We start from the raw sequence: 19399 nt of genomic DNA on the forward strand, positions 1-19399 counted from the left end.
TTTTTTAAATAATAAATATAAATTTCAGTAAGTATAATTGTATTGAATATTTATTTTACATTTAACATTATTTTTTTTTTTGAGAAAAAAGGGAAAAAACAGCAAAAGGCAGCTTCCTTCAGCTATTTCTCGATTAAATTCCTTGGTGTCCCCGAATCTCTCTCAGTATTCACCCAAAACCCAGATAGAGAAAAGCAAAAATGCAGATCAGATCTGAAAGACCATAGCTATAAACCAACCGGGATCGACTCATCGTATCAGATCCAATCAACATAAAACAGAATACAAATGACCAGAATATTTGAGTACTTCGTGGTGTGCGGGCTTGGTCCCGAGATTCGAACACTGGACGGGACGAAAGGATACCATGGAACTGAGTATTTGTATTTGCCTTCTCTGCTTGACCAGTATCCGCCTCTCAATCATACCCTCTATCCGCCGCCACCTCCTCAGCTCCCAACCGTAAGTCCCCAGCCCACAGTTCCTGAATTTTTAATTGGTTTTCCAATTCTCGCCGTAGAGGTGTTTAAAACTTTGTTCTTGCAGTGTGTGTTGCCTGCTGGTGTGGAGTTGTTTCCATCAGGCTTTGATTCTAATGATCCCTTATCTTATCCCCGGAGCTATCCCATTGTTTTGACTGGTATGACGCGGTATTCCCTATTGTTTTCTTATGTAAGAATTTTGTTGTAGTTAGTGTTGCAGTGAAGAAGATTTTGTTATTATGAAAGCTACTCTTATATATATATATATACGTAACGAGAATTTCTTGAGCTTAATTTACTTATTGCGTAATTGGAACATGCCCCTATTAGTATAACGTGGATGATATGATTTTGTAAAATGTTGCTGGATTCAATTAATTGGCTGATTGGTAAGGGTTCTGCTTACCCTTCCAGTAAGCTTGAATTGCTATAGAACAGAAGAATTGCAACTTGGACAGATTCTTGAATTTTACTTATGCAAAATTAAATGCAGCTACTAACCAACAAATGTTTGACAGAAATCAATACTTCAAATGATATGTTGTCTCTTCTGACATCCCTTTTATAGTTATCTGCGTGTGTTTTTACATGGTTAATAAGGCAGCCTAAAAACAGAAAAATTATATGGCAACTCAAAAGCTGTAATTTTTCTCATTTTCTTAGGTAATTAGGTAAAGGAATAGAAACCACTTACAGACCCTGAAATTTGAGATGTAGATGAGAAGTAAGGCAAATATGTCAAAGAAAGTGTTTATTTTTAGTAATATTAAAGAAAGTGTTAGTAGGAGAGAATATTGGTAAAGTTGCTGGTAGGATAAGCGTGTCAATGAAGCAGGTTACCTGGAGTAGAGATTTTTCTCAAACAATGACATGTTTCATGACACGAGATTAAGGATTTTCTCTTCTTATTTTCAGTTTATTTCCTTTATTGTAATAATCCCATTTCATGTTTATGCCTGATTGCAATTGTTTATGGGTTTGCTCTCCAAAAACATTGACATCATCAGTTTTTATTAATTATTTTCTGCAGAGGGAGATGGGTCAAAAATTTATGTCAGTTGCATCACATTTAGGGATCCAGTTTGTGAGGACATTGCAGAAGCTTATCGTATTCCGCCTAATTCATTTGCTGACAAATGTATCTGCGTTGTTTCACGTTCACCTTGTTTTCGTGTCCTTCGGGAGGCACTGGAAGAGATATTTGCACTTTGCTTTTCTCCTAGTGGTAGTAGGTGAGTTTTCATTTGTCATAATTCATAAAGAGTAAGTAGCTTGTGGACCAAAAACATTTTGTTCTGGAAACCAAAAACAAACTGGAAACTTTAATTGTTCCCTCTATTTCTTTTCTTAGTTTGGTTGAATAGGAGCACGTATTATGCCTTATATGGTATGCCTGTAGGTCAAAAACTTTAATCACAATTTACCGCATGTTCTGACTGACTTACGTTGCAAAAACTTAATGATGTAACTTATTTTTAAATCAAGCTAATTAAATAATATATAATCTTTATTAAAATTTGAGTGGCATTAATATACCTAATTTTAGAAAAGATAGATAACTCAACTTTTGAGTGTAAATATTTCATTAACGAATCTTCTTTTGAATTTATTTTCCCAACTCATTCTTCTTTCTTATGATCAATGTTGGAAGAAATGCTAAACAACACTGATTTGGCATCAATAGTTAGACTTGTATTGGCTTTGCATTGGATCAGGCCATTTGGCCCCAACTGCACCTTTTATGCTGAAACCAGTGCAAATGTAATTTTTCAGAGCTATGTGTACAGTGTTTGTGTTGTCCAGTAGTTGTTAGGCTTTTGTCTGGTGCCAATTGGTGTCAAATGTCAGATCTGGCCAATAGCTGCCAGCTCTACACATTTAATCCTAGTTTCACATTCTAACATTGGAGTTAATGTGAGGGTGCTTGAGTGTTTTAACTTTGGTTTTCAGAGTTGGTTGTGAGAATCATGTGCCCAAACGACGTCCATTTGATTTTATGAAGATGCCTTCCCCCCCCCCCTCTCTCTGCGTGTACGTGTTGCTGTTGTAGTTTTTTTAATTACCTTTTCTGTCCGACTTGCAATTGCTAATTGTGATAAGCAGGCTATTCATAACTTCTAACTTTCAGTATTATTTTAAATTTTTTTTTTTGATATAGTTAGAGTTGATTCGAAATTTTATTAAAAAAATATAATGTTTAAGTTCAGTTCAATTTTAAATATGGATTTATAGTAAATAGATCAACTTATGAATCTTTTTTGGCCAAAAAAGTCATGAATCTTTTTGTTAATTAGGCACCAACTGACCACACGCAACATAGGCTTGTTTACATTAGTGCCGTCTAAGTGCCAGTAAAGAGCAATTATAGGGATTTTTTTATTAATCCTTAATTAACCCAAAATTATAATAGAAGCGTTAAGAGCTCTTGTGTATTCAAGTATAATAGATCAGTTGCACAGACATGGATAGTGCCAGTGCTCTTCCCCCGCCAGTGCCAGTGCTCTTCCCCCGCCCCCCTTCTTCAGGATGATATCAATAGTTTATGTGCACACATTTTTCCTTTATGGTTTACATATGTGAATAATGTTTTATGATTGATGGAGATATAAAAATCTGTTTTTCCTTTCGGTGCATTTAATGTGTCATCTCTGTGATAATTCCAGCAAGCCGTTGTGGGATGTTATTGCACATATAGTCTCCAATGTACCTTTGCCTACACCTGGGAAAGAGCGGGTTCTATTTGCTATTGACAATTGTTTGCTTTCTGTGGAGGTTCCTCCAAAAGATGGTCTACCTCATGCAGATGTATGAATATCTACTTCTGTTATATATTTACTGCATTATTCTTTTTCATTTTCCTTAAGTAACTATCTTTGAACTGAATAGCATAAATGATAATATAGCTGACATCTTTTCACCAAATGCTGCAGATATCTTTTCAGCCATTGGTACAGTGTTTGGACGTTGACAACTTGATTAAACTTTTTACTGCTGTGTTACTTGAAAGGAGGATTTTGATTCGATCAAACAAGTAATTTTCTAAATCTAGGGAAAAGGAAATTCTTTTCAGTTCCTACTATGATGTAGATATGAGCACTTTTAATGGAATGGTTATGGCAGCTGTTTTATGTTTCCATTGGAGTTATGCTCTTTCTACAGCTTTCCTCTATTTAAGAGTGGCATGTTGAAGATGCAAACTTTGATGCAGTTTTCATTGTGGTTAAGAATTATGATTACTGTCAGCTTCTTCTTGATAGTGTTTTAGCAATTGCATACTAGAGACATTTTTTTTGAAGGGACATACTTCTTTCTACTAATAGCTCATGCTAGGGACTAGAGCTCCTTGAGAGACCCTTTATGCAAAACCACTTTTGAAAGTCTTTTCAAACTGTTCATATTTATCTCCTACTTAAACTCAGTTAAGTGACTTCCTTATAAAAGGAAAAAAAAAAAAAAAAAAACTTTGTAAGGTGATCAGTAACTCAATTCACATTTTGTTCTTGAAACTATTCATGTTATGCCCCATTTGTTTGATGTGGTTAATCAGCTAATTTGATTACTTGAACCTAGGACCATGTGGTTGCTGTGATAAAATGTATTTAAGGCTGTCAAGAGATCTAATTGATGCAATAGTGTTAGTATCTACTTTGATGCTGATTTACTCACCATTTTCTTCATATTCTTCTGCTGGTTATTGTCCTATTAATAAGTTTCCCTTGTTTTGTTAATTTCTGGCAGGTATTCACTTCTGACCCTAGCATCAGAGGCCATATGCCATTTGATTTATCCATTTCGGTGGCAGGTAGGTTTATCTATTTGAATAACTTCTCTTTAGTCAATTGAAAATCGGGTTGGAACTATCTGTTGTTTGAAGGATAATCCCCCTTATTCTTTTCTTTTTCATATAGTTAGATGGGCTATAAGCATCGCTGAATATTCCTTGTATGAGAAATTTGTAAACTTTAATCTAATCTTTAAACTTTTTTTTCGTGCTGAAGCATGTCTACATTCCATTACTGTTTTTCAGTGGAGTAGACTACATTGACGCTCCAACACCATATATGATGGGTCTTCATTCAGGTGTTGATACATCAAATCTTGGAATGGACGGTGTAAGTTTTTCATGAACTTCGGTGTTTAACATGTCCATGTATTCTTTTTATCATTTTCAGTTTGTTCCTGTAGTATTTTTATATCATTTGATTATGTGAATTTCAGTAATTATTGTTATTTCTCATTATTTTATTTCTTCATTTATCTTATGTGAATGATCTTGCCATAGCCACAGTGGGATGGGGCATGGCTGCTTGGGTTGAGATCCTAGGTTTGAACTGTAGAGCCCTTGCACCAAAGAGAAAAATAACTTCGGAAATTAGTAAAATAATATTTATTTCATTCTTGTATTGTAGATATTAATAAAATTTTATCATTGAAAATATCAATATCATGTTATTTAAAAAAATAAAACACTTTAGGTAATGCTTGAGTAGTTAAATTTATCAAACAATATTCAAACGTTAGGGTTTACTAAGTAACTAAATCTCATGTCATTATACATATTATGCCAGCTTTTTTATTTTTCTATTCATTATGGGAAAGGTTTGTGACCTCTGATCTTTTGAGAAGAATAAATCTTCATGTTTTTTTTCTTGGCTGGCAGAGGTAAAATACTCAAGATGGTTTTTAATTTTCTTGCTTTTATAAAGGAGTTATAATTATTTTAACTTATATTCCCATAGAATCTCTCTTTAGTTAGTATTTTTATCATGATAAAATTTATTTATTTTATGTAAATACATGTAGCAATTTTTTCTTCAATATGTTTCAAGGTATCAGTCTTTATATTGTTAATGTGGTTGCACTTTTCAGAAAAAAGTTATCGAACATTTGCACTATTGATGAAGTTGCATCTTTCAAGATATTTCATTTAAAATTTTAAATTTATATCATTTAACATGATTAATCACTCTTTATTTAATGGTTTTTTTACAATATGAGAATCTTCTTAAATTAGTGTCAAGCAATGAATGATGGGTTATTTTTGAAGTATCTATTATCTTTCTTTGATTGGCTTCTACCCTACTATAGTTTTAGCTAATGAATGAGATAGTTCTTACTTTTTATTTTTGTCTTATAAAATTGGTCTTAGGTTTTAGATTAAAAATTGAATACCATGGAGATAAGTAAAATTATTCAAAGCAATGGTGTTATCATCCTGGAAATATTGCAATGTGTTAAAGCTAAAGATTATTGTCAATTTCTTCTTTTAATTTATAAACTATACTTTGTTTCTCTTTATTGCTTTTGATTTTTTTGATCCTTTGTGTTTTATATTAAGGGTTAGGTTTGCTTTGCATCATTATCCTTTTTTGCTGGTGAGGCTTGCCTTGTGTATTTTTTTGTTGGTTGATTGATTAATATTATCAGTGCAGCAATTCTGTTTGGAGCTATTTAGTTATAACATAAGTAGTACTAGCATAAGGTATTTAAACAAATATATTGAATTAAATGTCTATTGGCTATAAATGTTAAATGTTTATTTGCTCAAGATCTTCCAACAATACCTGCCCATTTTTTATATTAAAAAAGATGGAATCAGCAAATCAAGCAATCTGGATTCAGTCTTTAGGGTTTTTGATCCGCCTCCTTTCTCTGGGATTGTTTCTAGGCATTACTGCATTTAATAGTATCATATTTTGCCCCCTATCCACCAAAGAATTACAGTAAATCGGAATATCTCAAGCGTGTGATTGTCCATATGATTATTCAGCTTAAGCATTTGCTACCAAATATTTAGTGACTGGTTGCTTTGTAATTTTATCTTGTTCATGTTGAACCTTTTACTTTGATATTTTAAGCTGCAATTTCCCTCGCTTCTGTTTTAGGTAGTTATCGTGGATCTCGAGTTCAATCAAATCACCACGACTGAAGAAATACCACCTATTCCTGAGCCAGAATTAAGTTTATTGCGTGGTGAAATACTGAAATTATTGCATCCAAATGTGGTGGGGATAGATCTGATGAGGGCTAATTTCTGTGGTTCATCTGATCAGAATCTTAAAATCATCAACAAGCCTTGGGGAGAAGATCATGACCTTCAGCTAAGGTGATTCTTGTATGCCATATGAAATGTTTATGATGTACATTTACATTCCTATAGAGAGTACTCTATACTAAGTATTGACATAAGGAATCTCTAATATTTTTATCTTTACAACAATGAAATCCATTTCTGTACATATTTTCTGACAATAGTGCTATAGTCCTGTTTTATGATATGGTTTAGATTGTTGCTGTTATGATGTGGAGTGCAATTGTTAATTTTTCATTCTCATTTTACTTTTAGAGGAGGAAAGAGGCACTAGGTGAAGTTTTTTGCCAATAAAAAGAGAAGTGTAATATTAGGTATCTAGGAAACTTGATCATATTTTCTGAACTTTGATTGATGTTATTCCAGACTGAGGTTACTGATATTTGAAATTATCTTGTTGCTCTCTCTCTAGAAGTGATATGTGAAATGACCATATTTTCTTAATTAGTTGTCATCTTTAATGATAAGCATGGTTATTGCATGACTCTTTTTTTTTTTTTTAATTTTGAACTTCTTTACAACGATTTCAGATAATTGAAAAATAGTAAGAAAGATTTGTTTTGGCTATTTACCTTCAAATCAATATTATTGAAGGAATAGTTATATAGCCTTCATCTTAAGACATTGCTTAGTAATATTATGTCTCACCTTGTATTTCTCTTCAAGAGTTTGTTTTACTGGAAAAAAATCATCTTATGGATGATTATTTAATCACTTAGCTTGAGCAATTCTTGCTTTAAAACATTTCCTTTTTGGTATAATTCTAAGTGGTATATTTTCTGATGCCTCAATTCCTGGCATTGCATGTCCCTTTGTGGAGTGCTGCATTTTACAGTTTTATATGAGTATGAATATTTGGGAGTCGTATTTATCTTAGGGTTTTATGGCTTGGATCTGGAAATACTTTGACTGGTTAATATTTTAACCAGTTGGTATTAAAAGCTACTGAGATTTGGATAGTTTGAGTTTAGAGATTTTTCCCTCTTGATTTTACTCACTTCCCTATTACCTGTAGTTCTCATTAGGCTTCATCTTATTCTCACCATTTGTTCCTTTGTTCTCTCTCTCTCTTCTCTGTTCTGTTTTTGATAGCTAAGCTGTGAATATGCATTTGATTAATCTTTATAATTTTTATTGTGGATGCTTATCTTATATATTGTGCAACACTCAGCCTGTCATTTAAACTTCTTACTTACACATCTGATTAACATGGAAAATTTAGTGCGTTTTGCTCAATTTTTTGTTGTTCAGGTTGATATTTTTAAAGTTCTTTGCTTCAATCTTAGCTGGCTACCGCAATTTCATGGTATGAAAATTTGTCTTTGATCTTGTATGGGTTTGGCTTTTTAACTTTGGACCAATCTAACCTGAGTATCTCGTTGAAATGATTTTCATTAGGAAAACAATGCCACTCATGTCTTTAACACTCAGGCATTTTTGAAGAAGCGGTCTCGGTCAACCAACCAGCCATCAGAGCCTATGGTGATGCTTTTTCTGCTTGCTTACGTTATCTTTAATTAATGAATTTGTTAGTGATGGTTCAATGGTGAAGGATATTGTCATAGAAGTGTTCTCTTTGCCATTGTTTAGGATTGTCGATACAAAGTCAATGCTCATGATGTGCTGCAGTTTTGAGGAGTATGATAACATAGGGTATTCAGAAAGGGTAGGTTATAGATGGGGTATAAAATAGTTATGGTTTTGTTACAATTAGGATTTCATTAAATTCAGGTTAGACCTCAATTGAGGATCGAATTGAGCGGTGCTTAATTAAATTTTTGGCAGCACATAAGTAGATGGAGTTTATGGCTGCTTTTGTCATGCTGTCTCAAGTAACTTGAGAACACTGTAGCTAGAGAGGAAGGAGAAAATGAGCACTCAATACTATTATGCATCCATGCTTCAACAAACTAAAACATGAAAGCTGCATTTTCCTCCCTTTTCTCTCATATGTATTTATTAAGACATGATGCTCAAGAATTTCATCGAAATGCTTGTACTGCAATATGAAGATTATATATGCATTTAATAAGTCAGCTAAGCTTCTACTGACCTATGAAGATTAATATTCCCAGTTGAAGTAGCTTAAGACAGGTTAATAACCAACTTGGGTTTGAAGAAACTGACCTAATTCCTGAAATTCCTAAAACAAATTGAAAATAAAATTTTATTCCAGGGCAGGATTTGCAGAAATTCCAGTTGTCCCCTTGCATGAAATAGCTAGAATTTATAAAATTAAAATCCTATATTTATGGTACTGAAATTAAAATGGGTGAATAGCCAGTTTCTTTTTCCATGCATGCATCAACTCTTTTGTGAATTAAAAATATTTATTTTCTTAAAAATTGCTCATCTCTAGTTATTTTTTATGTTTTTTCCTTTGGCAGATTGCGCAATTTCTAGATTCTCATGGTTTCTTGGATTATCTGGAGAGTGGTTTAGGTTCTGACGAAAACAATGATAATCTTCTTGACAAATTACAAGATGCCCTAGGAAGAGGACAAAATCCTCTTTCTATTCTTCCTTCCATCTTGGCGGAACCTGAGATTGTAACAATATCAGATCCAGATGTTGGAGTATCAGGTAACTTGACGTGAATCTTTGTCAAAGTTCTAAATTCTTTTAGATCAATCTTATTCAGTGTGCCAAATACATGTGAAGTTGTAAATAAGTAACCATTTCTCATGTTCTTATTTACTCAGGATCAGGTGCCAAATATACCTATGACAGGTTCCCTTCCAATGTTAGAACAGAAGAGCAAGAAGAGAAGCGAAAGCAGATTCTTGCTGCTGTAAATGGGGCTATTGAATACTCAGGAAGGCAAACCCCAAGGTAGATTTTTTTTTTGGTGCTTGGTCATACGTGTTAATCTGCTTACTAACAAGATGATTCTCACTTTTCCAGTTCACCGTCTATAAGTTCATTGGAGAGGGCTGTAAGTTATTTTCACCATTGTCTGATGTTTCAATAGCTTTTTTCGTCAATATTAGTTGACTATAAATGAATTCAACTACCATTGTTTTACAGGCAGAAAGAGAGCGCATGGTTTTGGACATAAAAGTTAAGTTGCAGGTAAAAGCTTTTACGTTTCAATTTTGCTTGTATACCTAGGAAGCCTTTTCGTTACAATGTGAATCTGAAAAGAGAAAAATTGTCTTTTCTCTCATATACAAAATATGGTTTTGGTTGGTTTTACAATGTCAACCTTATGGCTATATTTCAATTCCATTCGTCAAATTTTTTTTTTTTGTCTTTGTTGTTATGACAGTCAGTAGGAGAGTTTGCTAAGCAGGGTGCTTAAATGAGTGCGTAGAGAAAAAAAGTATCAGTTTTCTTTTTCTTTCATGAATCTGTCTTTTCTAAAAAGACGAGGAAGAAGATAGTTTCTTGCATTGTAATCTCAAGCTGAGACAATTAAGTTGTTACGGTGTTATTTTTTCTTTTTTTCATTTTCTAATATTTTTTAATTAAATTTTGTGCGTTTCTTTTTTAACAGGGATTATGGCTACGTCTTCTGAAATTGGAAGCAGGGGAAGATCCACTTTCATCATTTGAATATGGCACAATCTTGGGTATGTTTCAGGAACAGCTAAACCAACTAATAGTTTCTGCTGCCTTCTTATGGCAGTAGTTGAGAAATCTGCTTCCATTCTTCAAAGATATTTGCAAAGTAACAATATTTTGTGCTCTAATTTTGCAGCTTTGATTGAGTCTGATGCAGAGGGAATTGGTGGTAGTGGTTTTGTTGAGTGTATAAGAGAGCACATAAATTCAGTATGTATAGCTATAAGAAGCATACCATGATTAACTGTTTCAGTGCACTAGTAACTTTATACTGGATTTCATGCTCAGGGATGGCATGGTCAACTGACTGAAGAACAGTTTATAGCTGTGAAAGAATTGGTATGTTAAGAATCATTAACATTATCAAATTTAAATGTTTTTGTTAATGAAATAGATTGTTTTCTAACTTCCTATATGCTGTTTTCTTTTACATTTTGCTCTGACTTTTTAATGTTTAATGTTCCTCTTGTAATTATTTTTTTTCTCCTTTTCCCATAAATGTTAATGCGCAATTTCAGCTCAAAACAGCTATCAGTCGTGCAACCTCTCGAAATGATGTTTTGACTATTAGAGATGCCCTGGAAGTGTCTGCTGAGATGTATAAGAAAGATGCTAATAATGTTCCAGACTATGTCCAGCGTCACCTTATTTCTCTGTCTATATGGGAGGAGTTACGGTATGTATTACTGTGTATTACTCCCTTGGCTTAAGTTTTACGGTCATTTCCAGTTGGGCTTTTCTATAAATTGAAATTAAATCAGTTACTCTTATGCAAGATTTACTTTTAGAAGTGGTATTTGTTTCTTCCAAAATTAAGATTTTTGTTGCTTTCTTCAATTGCCTTAGAGAACATTGTTTAGCCCTTCGGGTTTTGTACCTAAATTTTGAAATTTTAGAAAGCTAAGGCAAGGTTCTTTCAGGTTTTGGGAAGGATATTTTGACTATCTTGTGGAGCAGTCTTCTGACAAGTAAGTTAATAATATGTTTAAAAGTTAGTTTCTGAATTTTTTTCTTTTAGATAGTCTGTGCATTAAATGTAACTAATTTCTTTAAGTTTGACATTATTATTTATTGGTATAGTAATGATATGTTTTGAACTTTGGCTGCTCATGGAACTGGGTCTCCCTTAGAAGTTGTTTTGAAAGAAAACATAGTGGAATCATTTTACATTTTAATTGTTGTTGTGGGTTTCACCGAGTCCCTTTTAGATCTATTCACTTTTCATCTGGATTTCAACTTGTTTTATGTTTTCGTGATTCAATGGATTTTTCAGCTAGTGTGAGTATATGTAAGAATTACTACTTGATCTGAGATTGTCAAACTTTTTTTGCTGGTTGAAGCATGCTGATTCTCTACTCATCATTGAGTTATGGCTGGATGGGTCTGCCTACCCCAATATTTGTTAAATCTATTTAGGTTGCATTTTAGTACACCCATGTCTCTAGCCTGCAGTTTCTCCTGTTTAGTTCCCAGTGCGAACCCCAATGATTGATAGGGTTTCAAGGGGTAAAGTGATGCTGTTTGAAAATGGAAAGAGATTCCCTGGCTGGTGTGGAGTAAAATTGATATGGTCTGCAAATAAGGTCCAATCTTGCCATTAGATATGATGGAGGGAGAACATCAAGATTAAAGAAACAGATTGAAGTCTTTTTTCTACTCTACTCACCTTCCTGGCTGTCCCTGTATAGATGTCACCATGTAAGATCTATCATAGTGGTGGATCTTCACAGAAAATATGGACTCTCATGTTGTTAGGAGAAATCTACACATTAGAAGTTAGTTCAGGGATAAGCAGCTGTAATTTTGGTTTAATTGCACTGCATATATCTTAAAATCATGATACGACAGCCACTAATTTGACATTAAGCGACTATTTCAGGAGGCTTGCCTTAGACATACAATTAGTTCTTGATCCCTTTGCAATTTACTGTTAAGAGCTATTTGCTGTTAGTTTGTCATGAAAAGTTGCATGTTATCACTTGACTCTTAATACTTTTCCTATCCTGAATTGTTTATCGCCCTTTTACTTTCACAAAAATCAAGAAAAAAGTGAATTAAGTGTACTTTATTTTAATGGTTTAAGATCATGTTTCAATAGGTTTCACTGTTCTCTTCTGCTTCATTATTTGAGGAGACCAGCCATATTTTGCTGTTTATTTGGTCTCTATTGCTGTCTCTTGAGCCTATTTTCTAGTTTCATTTTTCCTACATCTGAATCTCATGTCCAATTGAGGATATCCTTCTCTTGCTCTAAAACAGCATCGCATAGCCCTTCAGTTAGGGTTTAGTCTTATTTGGTAATGCTAGGTAAAGCACTCTTATCTATAAAATCATACAGTCAAACTACTCTAATTTTTATTGAAAGTAATAATCAGGAATGATCATTTCTTTCTATTTCATTCCCTTAAAAATGAGGAGACTAACTCCTTCAGGCAATTGTCCTTTGGTTCGTCTTCAGTTCCATTGAACTCCCTATTTCCCATGCAAATTTTCTAACCCATTTATATTAGAATCTGTTACTAGTTTCTCCTAATGGAGTCTTAAATTGGAAACTAATGTTTATCTAATTTCGGTTTTTCTTTTCTCAGATCTGCCAATTATGCAGCTTTGGTGACAGCACAGCTAATTGTACTGGCCTCACACATGGTAGCATGTCTTGTAATTTAGAATCCTCTTCTGACACTTCCCTTTTGTTTCCAAAACTGTAAGCATTAATAATATTTTATGTTATCTTGAAGGCTGGACTAGGACTTCCTGATAACGATGCCTGGTATATTATTGAAACAATAGCAGAGAGAAACAATATTGGATATAAGTTGCTAGTAAGTACACCTTCTATCCTGTAGTGTGTTACTGTGTTATTATGATTGGGACAAAGAAGTACATGGTTGAAAATAGTGTCTTGACCTTCTTTTTTCCTATAACTTCCTAGAAACATGTGAATACTTTGGGATTACCTCTGCAGCCTGATTTGATTATTTTTGATGTATTATCTTATCTGATAATCTGTTCTGTTTTAAGTTTCGCTAGTTTCTCATGTCATAAATTGCCATTCAAGTGACAGGTGCTTTGGAATTTTTGTGTTGTGTTTAGGATTTCCCTGTATTCCTTTACATTCTATATGACATAAAACAGATGAGGAATTGTTGACCAGTGTCCCCTATAACAGATATAGGTTCATGTTTCAGGTTAATTGCTGCAATGGTACTTGTATTTGTAAATTGATGTTTAATTTGGTTACTTGCACTGAGCATTTGCTACGCAAGGCTTGAACTTTTACTTTCTGTTTAATTTGCTAACTTAACTCACCTTTGGTCATGGATGATGGTGCAGTTTTCTATCTATAATATTGCAACACTTGTCAACTTAAGTGGAAAAATATGTTTGATAACCTGGATGTAGTTTCAGCATTTTAACTTATTTTCTTTAAAATTTATTGGCTTTAGTTTTCTTGTTCTTTCCTTATTCATTCTTTCTCTAGTTTTTCGAGAAAATTCACCACCCTCCATTTACCATACTATGTTCTTTTTTCCCTCATCAGCAATGTTCACCACAAATATTGACATTGTTTTCCTCTTATTCCCTTGTCTTTTTCTTTCTTCCTTTATATTGTGCTGTTTGGCCCTTTTCTCTAAGCCCATGACTGGTTTCTTCTCTGGATCCACACCTAGCATCAGTTATTTTGAGTTTCTTTCTATTCTTGTTGTGAAGGCTCCACTAATCTGCTGACAATTCCTAGATCAGACATTGCATTCTCATCGAATAAAGGGATACTTAATATGGACTTCTCTAAATATCTGTCCTTGCAGCCTTGCCCCTTGCTCCTTATCCTGCCAAGTTCATCATCAGTTTCAATCCTCATGCCTTGAACACGGTGTTCAGTTTTTTGCGTTAATTCTTGAATTTAATTTTGATTTCTATCTAGCAACTTCTCTTTCCTTCATGCAATATTGTCTTTCCTCTAGTTTGGCTTTCAAGGTTTCAACTTATTGTGCAGAAGTACCCTTTTTGCACTAGCTAGAAGTCAGTACTTTTCTCAAATGCACCCTTTCATTTCTATAGTCCATATTTGTGCTAGACTTAGTATATAAAGGTGAGAAATCGCCTCATAGTACCTTTGCTTTCACACAAAGAACATACTAGTAATTGAAATTGATTTCCATGTAATTTGACGTAGCAATTTAATTTGATGAAGAGCATCACAGCATTATTAAATAACTAATGATGTCAGTTAAATCAGTATAATTCTATATTGCACCCACAAAATAGCTTGAGTGCCTAATGAATTGTGTCCTCTTAATGCACACAAAATAAGCATCTTTGATCATCCGATTCAAAACTCATCTTCTTGAAAGGTACTTTTGGCATCTCTAACTTGGGTTTTGGTAATGGAAATGAACTTGTTTTTGAAAGATAAGATTCTTGAATGCTGTCCTATTGATATTGCAAGCCAATGCATATGCTTTAAAAGTTAGACTTGGAACAACTTCATCTGCACTTTACTTTTCTGTTAGGAACTTTCAGAGTTGTAGTGGGATGTTCTTCCCTATTAAGCTTGCAAACTCAGTATGAAGAATAAGTAATCTACTCTGACTTCTGTTAGGGATTTAGTTTTATTTCACCGACCTTGTTCTCTCCTTTTTTAACATCTCTCATGCTCTGCTTTAAAGCACTTTATTTATGTTGGAGCTGGAGCTTATTTTTTCCATGGAACATTTATTTATGCAAGCATAAATAGAATTTCTGAATTGATGTTGCCTCAATGTTTCAGATAAAACTCAGAGGACTTTTGTCACATATCCATCAACTTCGTATCAATTACTGGGGTGTCTCATCTGGGAAGCCACAATCGCTATTGCCTCCTGGATTGTCATCACCACGTCTAAAGGATGCTGCAGATGAGAATCAAGAACCTCTAGAGGCTTCTGGTGTTGGAAGGAGCTGGGTGCAGAGCATGTTCAGCAGGGATACATCATCAAGAACAAACTCATTTAGCCGAGTTCGTAAATGGGCTTCTGATGGTGCTGCAGGTATGTCTTCTGTTAGCATTAGATACCCACAGTGTTCTATCATGTTTAGGTCATGGACCCTATGGTTTCATGACTCATCATTATTTAACTGATCAGAGAACGGGAATGCACGCAAACAAGATATGTCTTCTACTGGGCAGAAGAAAACACAAACAAATGTTCGCATATTGAGGGGTCATAGTGGTCCTGTTACTGCTTTGCATTGTGTAACTAGAAGAGAGGTGTGGGATCTTGTTGGTGATCGTGAAGATGCAGGTTTCTTTATTAGTGGAAGCACCGACTGTACGGTGAGTTTCTATATATTTTATTTTATATATTGATCTTGTTTTGCTTTTAAATGACTGAATTTCTAGAAAAACATTATAGGGATTCCCTCCAATTTTCTGGCTTGGTTCTACTGTGCTCTTCTGGCCCTATCTAATATCTATTTTTTGAAAGAAGAAAAAAGGATCAAACTTTGCTGGTTTAGTCTTCAAATGATAGGAGAAGTTCATATAGTGTTTGTTCTAGTGTTCGGTTGTGTTTCTCAAAGAGTATTTGGATTGTCAATCTCTCTCTAATTGTTCTGTTCTTCCCTATCCTGCATCATGTTCAGATTAAGAGGGACCTATAGTTCTTTTTATACAATCTTATGGTCTTTTGATTGTCTCTAAGGCTTTGTTGGTTGGTTTTTCTGCTGAAAAAAACAAGAGTACTTCACTAGAGACCTACAAAACTTAGTCACTGTCTTTATACTCACATCCACATCCATGATCACTTGTAGAGTGTGGTTATGATATATGATATATCTAATACAGACATGCCTATATTTGCTAAATTACTAGCGTTGCTTGTGTAAGGAATAAGCGCATCGTGTTTCATATTTGTATTCTATGAAATCTTACTTCATTTGCTGATGCAAATATTTATGATTGCTCATAATTATTCTGTTCAATAGTTATGATTTGGGTACATAAATCTTCCAGGTTAAGATTTGGGATCCTAGTCTTCGCGGTTCTGAACTTCGGGCAACGTTACAAGGACATACAAGGTCTCTGTTATGTGATATTTAAACACTTTTATTAGTCATTCTTCTCATTAAAACATTTCCTGTTTTCAAATTTTTGTTGTTCAAAGTCAGTTTTACATGTTCCACAACTCTTGCAATGCAGAACCATCCGTGCCATTAGTTCTGATAGAGGAAAAGTTGTATCTGGTTCTGATGATCTATCTGTTATCGTATGGGACAAGCAGACAACCCAGTTGTTGGAGGAACTAAAGGGTCATGATGCACAGGTTTGCTTGTTCATAACATCTTGATTGCAGACTGGGTTTAAATCTGAAGTGGCCATTTTTTAAGGAACATGTAAACAGTGAATACAGATTTTGCTGCACCAGTTGGCATTATTGAAGATATATTTGCATATACATAGAACAATTCCAGTTATCATGAGCATTATTGTAGTCATAATCTAGTAAACCCCGACTCTTTTTACCTTATTAATGATGGCTGTTGTTGAATCACCAATGATTGTAGCATTGATCATCATTGAATGTTTCTTTTTACAATGTTGGATTCAAAAGTACTCAGAATGTAAAGCTTCAGGATGCAGTGGGGGAGTTGGGAGGAGGGGCAGGGTGGTTGGGGGAGAAAGAGATTGAGATAGCATTGAATAGAGAGTAAAGAAAGGAACATAAATTGTTTTTTTCTTTTCTTTTTTGCCCAAAGGATTCAAGCAAAGACTTTTCCCTCTGATCTTTTATCCTTTTTGCCTTTTAAACTAAATATGTAATTTTGTGTATTCTCAGTGAAGCCAGGAATATGAAAGAACTTATTTCAAGCATTGACATGCATATCTACTTTTGTATATATGTATTTTAGGAAAAAAAAAAAAAATTGAACTTGAAGATATTTCTCTACAGCCCTATGTTTTTGTTTTTCTTGTATTTTTGTTTACGTATTACTGAATTGAATATTCCACTTTTAGGATTATTAATCATGGAATTATTATCTTCTAAATATAATATAAGCTTCGCCTTAGTGATGTCTTTTTTTCCTCATTGCAATTAATTGTGTCTAAATTCCTTTTCTTTAATGGTGTTCTAAAGGAGAAAATAAATCTGTGCAAATTCTCTTTTTTTCTTGAGTCTGAATGAATTAGATGATTGAAACGCGACATGTTACTGTAGGTCAGCTGTGTGCGGATGCTATCTGGGGAACGTGTCCTAACAGCTGCTCATGATGGAACTGTTAAGATGTGGGATGTTCGAACTGATACTTGTGTAGCAACTGTTGGTCGCTGTTCTAGTGCCGTTTTATGCATGGAGTATGATGATACCAGTGGGATCTTGGCTGCTGCTGGCAGAGACGCGTATGTATAAAATCACTTGCAGTTAGCCTGTAGATGATAAATTTAGATTTATGTCTTTGTCACCTTGAAGTTGAACTGATGGATCCTTTGCATTTCAGTGTAGCAAATATCTGGGACATTCGTGCTGGCAGGCAGATGCACAAGCTTCTAGGGCATACAAAATGGATACGGTTAGCAAAGAAATGAAGAAATTTTTATTTTTCAGTTAATTGTTGTTCGTGATCCTTGGAAGGAACAGTGTGTTCATGTGTCAGTTATGCAGGTCTATTAGAATGGTTGGAGACACTCTAATTACGGGTAGTGACGATTGGACTGCTAGAGTTTGGACTGTTTCCCGGGGAACATGTGATGCTGTTCTTGCTTGTCATGCTGGCCCACTGCTTTGTGTTGAGTATTCAGCATCAGACAAAGGAATAATAACTGGTTGGCCCTGAGTCTGTTTAGTTTATTTTAAATGTTAATGAATTTTAGCCACAGTTTTATGTCTAGGGCTTTAAAAGAAGTAATACTTTGAAAATTTCCTCTCAGGTTCAACGGATGGGCTGCTCCGATTTTGGGAAAATGATGAGGGTAAGTGCAATGCTGGAGTCAATCATTATTCATCTTTATTTGAGGTTTGCTTTTATCCAACCTGGTTAAAGCAGTTACTGAAGGTGTAATCTTAAATTCGTTTGATTCTTCATTATGTTTGTTGATGGTCATCTTTCAATTGATTCTTGTCTGTTACTTCCAATAATTCTTATAGTTTGTATCTTGTTTTGCATGCAGAGGGTATAAAATGCGTGAAGAATGTAACGATTCATACTGCTCCTATCTTATCTATAAATGCCGGGGAGCAGTGGTTAGGAGTTGGAGCAGCTGACAATTCAATGTCTCTCTTCCAACGGCCTCAAGAGAGGCTTGGTGTCCCTAACATAGGATCCAAAATGTCTGGGTGGCAACTTTATCGGACCCCACAAAAGACCAATGCTGTGGTATATGCTTTTATTTCCCCTATATACTTGTGTGGTTCTTTGTTTTCACTTCTTCTCATGCATTTTTTGGGTTCAATTTGCAGTTCTTGATTGGTTATAATTAAATTATATTTGCATTTGCAATACAAAAAGAACTTTAATAGTGCGACGAAAGTAGCCCTTGATATTTTATGTAATTGTGGGATTAGGAATGCAACTAGTTATGTTTGTATTACTTCATCTCTGTAGCATGTGGTTGAAATCCTGCTTTCTGATATTAAGGGAAGAGGAGAGAAGTGGAAAAGGATAAATTAAATCCTTTTGTAACTAGAAAAGGGGGGATATCAAATGGATCTTTCATTAGTGTTGTTAAACTTTCTAATATACAATGAACCTAACAGCAAATATGTTATAAAGATGGAGTAAAGGTTAAGCATTTTGTTTTATTTTTATTTAGAGAGTGAAATAGGGTATTTAAAGAGATGATTTGTGATCTAGTTTTGGAAGTTAGAACACAATCCAGTTGAGGTTTGCATGTGTTGCCCTTGACATTGGTTTTGGTTTGGGTTTTGGTAGGTACGATGTGTGGTGTCGGACCTGGAAAGGAAAAGGATATGCAGTGGGGGTCGCAATGGAGTTCTTCGGCTTTGGGAAGCCACAATCAACATCTGAGTTTGAATTCTATCCCTCCCCCACCTCCTTCTGTTTTGTGTTTTTCTTTTTTTTGGTCACATTATTGTTTCTTTGTAAGTGAAAGATGTTGTGATGTGTAATTGATTGAAGAATTAATTAAATGTTTTTTAGCCATAGTGGCTACTTTTTGTGGTTATCTTTAATTTTAACATAACATCCTGCCTGCATTGTCACAGATTTGATTACTCACTCTTACCATATGAGCTTAAAGAAATTAATTAATTTTTGAAATTTT

General features: G+C 34.3%; 1 protein-coding gene across 2 annotated transcripts; it reads left to right on the forward strand.

The window, feature by feature from the left end:
- On the forward strand, positions 1-19300 carry LOC108463849 (DENN domain and WD repeat-containing protein SCD1). 2 transcript variants are annotated; one of them, NM_001330022.1, is given in 33 exon segments: positions 289-462; positions 547-640; positions 1513-1714; positions 3144-3174; positions 3177-3290; positions 3413-3513; positions 4221-4281; positions 4484-4594; positions 6368-6589; positions 7847-7879; positions 7990-8060; positions 8960-9156; positions 9276-9405; positions 9478-9508; positions 9577-9645; positions 10067-10156; positions 10273-10347; positions 10426-10479; positions 10656-10817; positions 11056-11115; positions 12727-12762; positions 12846-12955; positions 14908-15060; positions 15103-15169; positions 15287-15456; positions 16132-16194; positions 16319-16445; positions 17337-17515; positions 17614-17689; positions 17779-17941; positions 18047-18156; positions 18358-18492; positions 19048-19143. In NM_001330022.1, coding segments are annotated over 33 exon segments (3567 nt in total).
- Positions 19301-19399: the final 99 nt, after the last annotated feature.

This window comes from Gossypium arboreum, chromosome 9 (genome assembly GCF_025698485.1).
Source record: "Gossypium arboreum isolate Shixiya-1 chromosome 9, ASM2569848v2, whole genome shotgun sequence".
NCBI classification, from domain to species: Eukaryota; Viridiplantae; Streptophyta; class Magnoliopsida; order Malvales; family Malvaceae; genus Gossypium; species Gossypium arboreum.

Excerpts from the sequence above, each read along its gene's own strand:
- LOC108463849 (XM_017763804.2), top strand. The coding sequence starts at position 289 with ATGACCAGAATATTTGAGTACTTCGTGGTGTGCGGGCTTGGTCCCGAG. Across the intron at positions 641-1,512 it reads CTATCCCATTGTTTTGACTG|AGGGAGATGGGTCAAAAATT; the intron begins GTATGACGCGGT and ends TATTTTCTGCAG. Across the intron at positions 6,589-7,824 it reads GATCATGACCTTCAGCTAAG|GTTGATATTTTTAAAGTTCT; the intron begins GTGATTCTTGTA and ends TTTGTTGTTCAG.